This window comes from Camelina sativa, chromosome 14, assembly GCF_030686135.1.
Source record: "Camelina sativa cultivar CO46 ecotype springtype chromosome 14, ASM3068613v1".
Taxonomy (NCBI): Eukaryota; Viridiplantae; Streptophyta; class Magnoliopsida; order Brassicales; family Brassicaceae; genus Camelina; species Camelina sativa.
The window spans coordinates 31624313-31633917 of NC_141893.1; the positions used below are offsets into that span (position 1 = coordinate 31624313).

At 39.7% G+C, this 9605-nt stretch overlaps 2 protein-coding genes across 8 annotated transcripts; one reads left to right on the forward strand and one right to left on the reverse strand.

Annotated features, from left to right (window-relative positions):
• Positions 1 to 2048: 2048 nt before the first annotated feature.
• On the forward strand, positions 2049 to 5164 carry LOC104742751 (formamidopyrimidine-DNA glycosylase-like). Of its 5 annotated transcripts, none has more exons than XR_015580469.1 (10): positions 2049 to 2388; positions 2790 to 2841; positions 2942 to 2999; positions 3085 to 3153; positions 3243 to 3368; positions 3593 to 3643; positions 3810 to 3887; positions 4002 to 4263; positions 4442 to 4476; positions 4576 to 5164. XR_015580469.1 is itself a non-coding variant. In XM_019236368.2 (10 exons), the coding sequence occupies exons 1-10, from the start codon at positions 2160 to 2162 to the stop codon at positions 4948 to 4950; spliced, it is 1173 nt and encodes a 390-aa protein (XP_019091913.1). In that variant the 5' UTR covers positions 2049 to 2159; the 3' UTR covers positions 4951 to 5164. The 5 variants fall into 5 exon arrangements, 4 of the variants coding, with proteins under 4 accessions (XP_019091913.1, XP_087341614.1, XP_010462089.1 ...); XM_019236368.2 differs by having other exon boundaries at positions 4002 to 4101; XM_087485488.1 differs by having other exon boundaries at positions 4161 to 4263; positions 4358 to 4476.
• Positions 3645 to 7408, reverse strand: LOC104778168 (uncharacterized). Of its 3 annotated transcripts, none has more exons than XM_087485489.1 (12): positions 7055 to 7408; positions 6865 to 6940; positions 6679 to 6764; positions 6499 to 6592; positions 6339 to 6415; positions 6109 to 6236; positions 5874 to 5945; positions 5632 to 5702; positions 5477 to 5552; positions 5252 to 5395; positions 5107 to 5175; positions 3645 to 4894 (listed from the first exon to the last, which is right to left on the reverse strand). In XM_087485489.1, exons 1-11 carry the CDS (start codon positions 7334 to 7336, stop codon positions 5136 to 5138), a joined length of 1146 nt encoding a protein of 381 aa, XP_087341615.1. In that variant the 5' UTR covers positions 7337 to 7408; the 3' UTR covers positions 3645 to 4894; positions 5107 to 5135. The 3 variants fall into 3 exon arrangements, with proteins under 3 accessions (XP_087341615.1, XP_010462087.2, XP_087341616.1); XM_010463785.3 differs by having other exon boundaries at positions 3645 to 3906; positions 7055 to 7384; XM_087485490.1 differs by having other exon boundaries at positions 3645 to 4906; positions 7055 to 7370.
• Between the last annotated feature and the right edge of the window lie 2197 nt (positions 7409 to 9605).

Consider the following 9605-nt stretch of genomic DNA (forward strand, 5'->3'; position numbering starts at 1 on the left):
AGTCGTTTGAGGGCAGATTATTTGGGTTGGCACTTTACAAAAACTGTGAAATATACGGTTCAATCTGGGTATGAGACGGCACGGTTAGAAGTTCAAGGTACTTTTTTTTTTTTGTAAAAGGTTAAGTTTTCTACCAATTTTCGTTTGTGACAGAAGTTTACAGAGAAATACAGGTAGCAGAAAAAGACCAAAAACCTACAATGCAAAAAGAAAACGGAACAGCAACAAGCAAGCACACACAACAAAGCACAGTAAGATGAGACGAAAGAAACCACCATAGAGAAAGACAAATGCAGAGCGCAACATGAACTTGAAATTGCCGCGACCATACGCAATCAAGGCAGTCTTCAAACCTAGTACCTACAGCTTTCTCGATCACGAAAACGCTCGAAAATTGTAGTTAAAAACCACAGACCTAAACCACCATTGATCAATCAAGTGACAACACTAGCGGCTTGGGAAATGCTCATCAGAATCCAATGTTGTTGCTAGCACGAGAGATGAATAAGTCGGCTCCACCTTACTCACAACATCAGACTCCCCTACACACTTCCCCCAGGGGAGACAAAAGCTAAAACCAAAGTGGCCGAGCAAATCATCTTTCACGGTTTCAAACACCATGTCTCATTAACTCCTCCCCACTTTGCCAAAGTCGCAGCCTGAACAAAAACACAACAAACAACAAACAGCTACACACAAGGCAACATAAACTGAGCCACCAACAGAGCCACATCAAAGCCTCAAATGGATCCGCTATGAAACCTCCACAACACCACCGCCGCAGCCACTCTGAACAGCTACTGAGAGACTCCCCACCATGAAGCTCCGCACCAGAAATTTGCCAACACGAAGAGCCGTAGGAGAGAGATAAAATCGATCCATCCAGACCAAAATCATGCCGGGAAAACCTAAGTCGAAGGCTAAAAGAAGAAGATCTGGTGTCTTCTACAAGCTCCATCACATCCTCTTTTCCTGCCGATGACAACACAAAATCAGATCTAAGATCTCTCCGCCTCGAACTCAGCTCTTTGCCGCGAAAGTAGAAGAACCAAAAGAGAAAAGAGAAACAGGGGAAGAAAGGAGAAGGGAGACCGGCGTCGGTGCTGTGGAAGCCACCGGACGCCGGTCACCGGCGGGTTCAATTTTTTTTTGGGGCGGCTAGGGCGAACAAAATCGTGGAGAAAGAAGAGAGAGTGATTTGGTTTGTTAATTAGCTACTTTTACGTAAGCCAGGGTACTTTTACGTAAGTTCAGGGTACTTTTCAGGCTCTTGGATCTGGTCCAGAGATTACTCCTCTTCTTGCTAAGGTTTGGCAGGTTCAATGTCCACCGAAAATAAAACATTTCATGTGGCAAGTTTTAAGGGGTAGTATCTCGGTTTCGGCAAATTTGAGGCGTCGGGGGGTGAATTGTGATGCCAGTTGTACAAGGTGTGGGGCGGATGAGGAGGATATCAATCATGCAATTTTTTTGTGTCCGCCTGCCCGCCAGGTCTGGGCTTTAGCTCATGTATCGGTGGGTCTGCATCTTTTCCCGACTGCATCAGTATACTTAAATGTGGATCACTTTTTGGGTCCTACTAACCCAGGTTCAAAGGTTGCGACTTTTCCTTGGTTGATGTGGTACATCTGGAAAGCCAGGAATGTGCATGTTTTTGAGAATTAGGTGGAGTGCCCAGATGAGGTTGTCCGAGTGGTGGAAGGAGAGGCGACTACCTTGCATGAGGCTCAGCTGGACGGCGAGACGGAGGATTTGGCTTCACTGCCTATAGGACAAATTTTGGGGAATCGCGGACCTATAGCTCCTTTTCTTCCTCCGGTTTTTACAGGGTTTAGATGTTATGTTGACGGTTCTTAGAAAGAGACGGCTGTTTTTGCAGGTCCAAGATAGTTTTGTACATCGTTACAAGGACTACCACCAGTGCTTGGAGCTACCAATTACGGGAGAAGTTTCAAATTCAATACCGAAATAATTTAGCTAATTATTTTTATTTTTAACATCAAATTAAAAAACAAAAATAATAAATTTAGATAATTAATTACTCCACCAACTGGACCAAGTCATAACGAAGAGATAAAAAAAAAGGTCTTGGAAATAAAAGCGCGCCAAGGGGAGCAAAAGAGAACAAAAACCCTAATTTCGCCGACGAGGAAAAAACCATGCCGGAGCTACCGGAGGTAGAGGCGGCGAGGAGAGCAATAGAGGAAAATTGTCTTGGAAAGAAGATAAAGCGAGTGATCATCGCCGACGACACCAAAGTGATCGATGGAATCTCGCCGTCCGATTTCCAAAACTCAATCCTCGGCAAAACCATCGTCTCTGCTCGCCGAAAGGGCAAAAACCTCTGGCTCGAGTTAGATTCCCCGCCATTCCCTTCTTTCCAATTCGGTAATTACAAATTTAGGGTTTTACCCTCTTCCGTTCTACTATCTTAAAGTTCAGGACTTTTGATGGAATCAACTCACATCAGAATTGAACATTTGACTAAAGGGAGTGAAAGTGTTAAGCTTTATTGTAATTTAGAACTTAGATTGGTTTTGGTTCTGTGAGTGATCTTTAGGTATCTATCTATATTCAGGGTGTTACTTTTCCATTTTATCTAAAATTCAGGACATTTGATGGAGTCAATGTACATCAAAATCGGACATTTGTTAAAATTCAGGACTGTTTAGAGTTCAATGCTAAATCTTTTTGCTTTGATTCTTTAAAAAGAAGTGAAAGTGTTTGGCTTTATTGTTTCTTAAAACGTACATTTGGTTTTGATTTTGTTTGTTTGTGTGTTCTTCCAGGTATGGCTGGTGCTATTTATATCAAAGGCGTTGCAGTTACTAAGTATAAGAGGTGAGGTTTAGGGAGTCTTTGAAGTTCTTATTACATTTTCTTTGTTAATTATAATAAGATTCATTGGATGAGATTGATATGTATTACAATGCTTGTTTAGGTCTGCTGTAAAGGACTCAGAGGAGTGGCCATCTAAGTACTCAAAGTTCTTCGTCGAGGTTGAGAAATTTATAGTTTTCCTTTAACTGATCACGAACCTGAAAAATGTGCTTTAATCACAATGGATTATGATTTTCTGTACAGCTTGATGATGGTCTGGAGCTTTCATTTACTGATAAGAGGAGATTTGCCAAAGTTCGACTTCTAGCAAATGTATAAATGCTTAGATCTTGAGTTATTTTGCTTTAGTATAAGCTTCACTGCAGATACTTAGTGATTGTTTAATTGATGTATGCTTGCAGCCAACTTCTGTGCGTCCGATATCAGAGCTTGGGCCTGATGCATTATTGGAGCCTATGACAGTTGAGGAATTTGCTGAAAGCTTTGCTAAAAAGAAAATAACCATAAAACCTCTACTACTTGATCAGGTTCAGAGTTTAAATGCAGTTTTCCTTTTACTTTTATGTATCTGTGTAGATCTTTCTTGTCCTAAACACTTATCACAACAATTAAAAGTTGGCTATTATGACATTTTAAAGCCTGCGGTTGAAATGATCTTCTTTTATATTGCAAAGTTTATATTAGAGTTGTGTTCCTCTCTTTTATATAAAAGTTCTCATTTACAGGATTATGTATCTCTTCCATTTTGCAGGGTTTTATTTCAGGTATTGGGAATTGGATCGCTGATGAAGTGCTGTACCAAGTAAGTAAGCTTTACACTCTTACACTTGAAATGAAGTAAAGCATCTCTGTAACCACACATTTGATTCACAAAGTATCCACTTTTGATCTCAACTCTGTACATTTGATGACGGAAGAAACTGTTTACATGCTGTGCGAGTAATTCTAATAGTCTTTGTTTTTCTCAGGCCAGAATCCACCCGTTGCAGACTGCTTCTAGCCTCTCCAAAGAGCAATGTGAAGCTTTGCACACATCCATCAAAGAGGTAACTCTTAAAACATTACCTACAAAACATGGGATTGACAAAGGCTCTGTTATTATGCATGATGCATTGCGTATTGGGGGATTTAGAAAGAAAGAAAAAAATCCGCATTTGTAGGTCATTCAACATGCGGTTCAAGTCAGTGCTGATAGCAAAGAGTTTCCTGTTGAATGGTTATTTCATTTTCGGTGGGGGAAAAAACCAGGGAAAGTTAATGGTAAGCTTTTCCGACCCATCTTTCTATAATCTTGATGAAGGGAAAATGGGTTCTTGCAGGTGATAGAAAAAGCTGTGGAAGTTGATGCAGACAGTAGTCAGTTTCCTAGTAACTGGATTTTTCATGATAGGGAAAAGAAGCCAGGAAAGGCCTTCGTTGATGGTTCGAATCCCCGATTTCACACTCAAAACTCTTTATCTACCTGCAACAGTTCATAAAGATTTCTGATCCGTTGGTCTTCAACCTCCAACTGCAGTTGATAATCCCCATGATATGAGAGTGAATTGTCATTTGTTCGATTTATGTAAGTTGGCAATGAAGTCTGTTTTGGTTATTGCAGGGAAGAAGATTGATTTCATCACTGCTGGTGGAAGGGTAAGTATATCTCGGTATTGTTAGTTGTTGTTCTTTGTGTCTGATTGATTTGTTTAGTAAACTGAAGAAATATTTTGTGTTTGGTTCTTATTTTTGTAGACAACAGCTTATGTTCCAGAGCTGCAGAAACTTTCTGGGAAAGACGCAGAGAAAGCAGCCAAGGTTAGACCGGGTAAACGATGTGTGAAATCCAAAGAAGATGAACAAGAATCTGAGAAAGAAGATGAAAGTGCTAAACCGAAGAAAGGACAGAAACCAAGGGGTGTTCGTGGTAAGAAGCCTGCACCGAAGAAAAAAACAGAAGATAGTGACGAGGAGGACGATGATGCTGATGCTGATGGTGGAGATGATAGCGAGGCTGAAGAGAAAATTGTGAAAACGAGAGGTCGTGGTACGAAGCCTGCGTTGAAGAGGAAACCTGAAGAGAAACCTACTAGCCAAGTTGGTAAGAAGCCAAAGGGAAGAAAAAGTTGAGAGAACCGAGTGAATCCAAGATGTTTTTTGGTGTGGGCAGCTAACACTTTTCCCATTTTTTTGTAAGAAAGTATGTTGGTAATGTGGGATGCCTATAAGGCTTTGTGATGCTCCTATTGCTAGTTGTATTTGGCTGTTACGAGGCTTTGTGATTACCTTTTTCCTTGGTTTGCTGGATTTAAAAGTCAGAAAAATGCTCGGAGGGCAGCAACTACTTTCTCTGGCCTGTATACAAAGTTAAAAATTCAGAAAGATTCAGAAAAACCAAAGCAGAGCAGAGCAGTATTGTGTATTCTCATACCAGTCTTCTTGAGGTAAATGCCCAGAACCTTCAATGAGCCGAAGCTTGACATTTTCGGGATTCTGTTTCTCAAATTCCTCTGCTATAGACTGAGGTAGGTATTTATCAGCTATCCCCCAAGCCACAAGAATGGGTTTATTCCAGCTGCAAAGGAACCAAATCTCAGCAAAAGTACCAAGCTTATCTGTAGCAGTGGGAATTTGAAAAAGGTTAAAATGCACATACCTGCCTGATGAAAACCCATTTGCAATTTGACTCAAGGTGTCTCCAAAGTTGATCTTTTTCGCCGTCTCGAGCAAGGCTGCAAAGGAACCATCATAATAAGAAACTAGAGTAACGTGTATCATGCTCCATTCATTAAACTTGGTTTAGAGACGTACCAAACCCAGGTCCTCCGCTTGACAAATATGGTAGACGATAGACATCAGCTTTCTCATTCTTCAGGACGTACCTATCAAAAAAGATATAGGATAATAAGACAATTGTCCGGTTAAAGCCTCTATCAATATCATTTTGAAGCTGAGGTAAGACAATAGCCAGTATCCATATCTTTTTCTCTAGAATCGAAAGAATTAGATAACTATATAAATTCCACATGAGTATAAGTTAATTTGATACATACGGGCTACCTCCTTCAATGAACCGCTCAGCCAAGATAGCGTTTTGGCAAGTGAATTCACCAAAGAGGGGAATCCTGTATCAGAAAACAAAATGACACACAAGTATGTTGTGAGTTGTGGATGCATTGTATGTACCATTAGATAAGCCAAGAGATATGAACAGATAAGCAAGGCTGATGCTTCCACAAAAGGTTTACACGCAATTAGAGTGGTCAAATATGGCAAAAGAGTTGGCACCTCAGCTGCTTAAATAATCCAGGAACTGGGGATGAAACAGTCAGTGGACTATTAAGAATCGCAAGTTTCTCAACCTTGCTAAAGTTTTTCAATGCCCATGTTAAACCATATGAACCTACAAGAAACCCCTTGGGAGGCCACAACAAATGCAGACATAAGATATATGTTCAGTCTTGATGAACTGTTAAAATATGATGCAGAGATGATGGGATCAGTACAAACATCCGAACCTGAACAACAAGAAAGAAAGGAGACTTGACCTCTAGTACTTCCAGCAGTTTATCAAACGCCTCATGGTACTCTTTTTCTGAAAAGATTGAAAACTTATTAGAAACAAAAGAACCAATGCATTATATACTGACTGATTTCGTAATTCACAAATCAACAAACCTGTGTAATTAAAGCCATATCCTGGCTGTGGCTTGTCACTGAATCCAAATCCTATCCAGTCAGGTGCATAGCAATGAAATCCAGCATTTGACATCTATTACAGACAGAAAGATCCTTAAAAGATTCAGATACAAACTCAAAACCACATATAGACACATGATTCAGTTGCAAGTTTAGCACCTCAGACATGACAGTCCGGTAACTAAAAGACTGAGTTGGAGCTCCGTGAAGAAATACAACGGTTCCTCGACGACTCTCCTTTGATCCTACCCGAAACAAAAAGAAGAATGACGACTAATCAGTGATCATTCAACATACTTGATGAAGCGAAGATGGAAAACACAGTAACTAATGTTTTTATTTTACCAGTCTCTCTCACAAACCATCTAAGCTTCCCAGATCTGATAGTTGAACCATACTCCTTTCCTTTATCTTCAGTCCTCTTTAAAACCCACATCAAAACAGCTTAAATGTATCAAAAACAAGAATCATAATTTGAACTTCAAGAACTCAACTACAGTTCAAGATTGAACTGAGAAGGTTCTGTGAAACTTACGTATAGCATTTGACCGACGTTACCATCTTCCGCCGGAGACTCCGGTAGCTGAATTGCGCTCCGGCTAGACGGGTTGTCAGTAACGAAACCAAACGGGTTGAAAGAGGACGGATCCTCGTCATCGCCACCACCGCTGTTTCCATTATCCGGCGTCGCGTTGACGACGGAGAAGCGGAGTTTCGAAGGCGTAGCAACAGTGATTCTAGAGGCGGTTGGTTTTGTGGCGACGGTGGAGGAGAAGGAGAATGTGTGGAGCAGAGGAAGAGGAGAGAGCAGAGACATTTTTTTTTTTTTGCTTTTTCGATTGGTCCAAAGTAAAAAAGCGTTAAGTTTCCTCTATTTATATATCCGCCCAAACAAGGAATAAACATAATATTTACTTGTGAATTGTGATGTAATCTCACAATTGAGGGTAAATTGTTACAGAAATGCCAGTTAGATCGATTATAATATTCAAAGACGAATTATAGGTAAATAAACATATACTGTAATGTTTGCATATACTGTCGACAGATTGAGTCTTTTGGCCATTACTTTGTGATATAATACGGTTTGATTTCGGGTTCTAATATTTAAAAAATTGCAAATTATTAAATAGAAAACATTTGATTTCGGGTTCTAATTAGTTGAGTGCAGTAGATTGTCTAATCAATTTGAATTTTTAGCTTACTTTACAAATTTCATTCTAAAATCGGTCTCAAATTGTACATAATAATGATGCAGCATATAGAAACTTAGTTTTAGCAAATTATATTGAACACCAAAATCCAATTAGCAAAAAACAAAAAAAAAAAAAAAAAAAAAAAAACACTACAGGTTAACAATGATAAGAGTAAAAGACGGTTTACGGCTTTTTGGGGACTTGGTCTTCCGGGTTCGGTGTGGGTTTAGGGTTGCCACTGACCTTATCAGAGCTACAAGGTCTAGAAGCATCAGAGCTAGGGGGTGGACATTTAACTCTCCTATCTCTCGCAGCTTTCTTCGACTTGGCACAATCAGCAGGAGCCAGTGTACCGAATTGTATACTTCGCACACACTTTTCTTCAGGATATGAGTACCTCTCAAGAAAATTCCTTGTTTCATCTTCTGTAAAGGATCCAAACAAAATTATCTGCCATGCATGAAACAAACAAAAAAAAAGGATATCATCAAGTGTCTCGGATATGTACATATTGGCCTATATAAATAAACATGACTACAACAATATCGAAAAACTCGATCAAACACTTATAATAAAAGACAATAACACCATAAAACTAATTAAATCACCTATATGGCTATATATATGTATATATATTCTTTGGTTAGCTCAATGCAATTAACAATATTGTTCGAGACATTGAGAATCAAACCTTAAGGTAGCAAAAAAAAAGAAGCCAACAACATACGAAGTAACTCTCAAGACAGACGAAACAAACAACAAACCTTCTTATCACTCATATTTAGCCCCTTTAGCAAATACTACAACGCAACGGAGAAAAAATTGAAGAGAGAGAGCTTTTGGGAACTGCTGAGAAATAAATAGGGCTTAGGGTTATTCTTTTATGCTTTCGCTCTTTCGTCAACGCGTCTTTACTATTTATAACATCTCGGTTCGATTGGCCGAACTCATGATGGACTTCGTACGTTAAAGCCCAAATGAGCCCTTTAATTATTATTTTTATAAAAGGGGTACATTATTATGTGTCGGTGTCACTCTCCACTGTTGTTGAGTTCGTGAGCCGCCGTTGCCGGTACGTTGTTGAGTTCGTGAGCCGCCGTTGCCGGTACGTTGTTGTTCTCGGATCCGTGAGCTAAGGAGAAAGAGATCACCGAGGGAAGAATGAACCTAAGAAGGTCTTAACAACCGGAGCCACCAGTCGTCACCACCAGAGTCACCGCTCATTGCCTTCGTTCATGGCATTCTTAAGTATGATTATTTAAGAATTAAGACACGATAATGTGATGATATACATGGTTTGAAGATTATTGAGTTGATGCCTAATAACGATACTTGATGACGGGATGAGTGATGATGTTTGATGATAGGTATGAAAGTGATGTTTGGTGATAAAGTTACAAGATAATGTTATGTGTGATAATTTTTTAGTTTTTAAGAGGATCATTATAGGGACTGGCACAAAGAACTTTTATGGTGGATTGATCCTGGAAAAATGTCCAGGGTCAACCAGTTTAGTGGATGTTAGAAAGGATCTTGCACTTTAGTAACTACGTGAAAATATATCACACATCTAGTGAGAGGGTATGGAGCGAAGTACAATATGAAGCATTAGACCAGTTAGAGCATGATTTTCTAGATCACTGTCAGGGAGCGAAGGTTGTTAGGGAGTAAGAGTTTGAGTTCAACTATTTCAACTTTCAAGAGGTTCACAAAGAAAGAGCCCAAGGAAGTCCATGTTTTATATTGATGATTTTCGCAGGTTTCTTAGAGATATGGCAATATGGTTTAGCTTGTGGAGAAGTTCATGCTTTATATTGTTTAAGGAGGAAACCAAGAACCTCAAGAATGCTCTACACCGGGTAGAGAAAGGCATGTATGTATGTGTAGGAA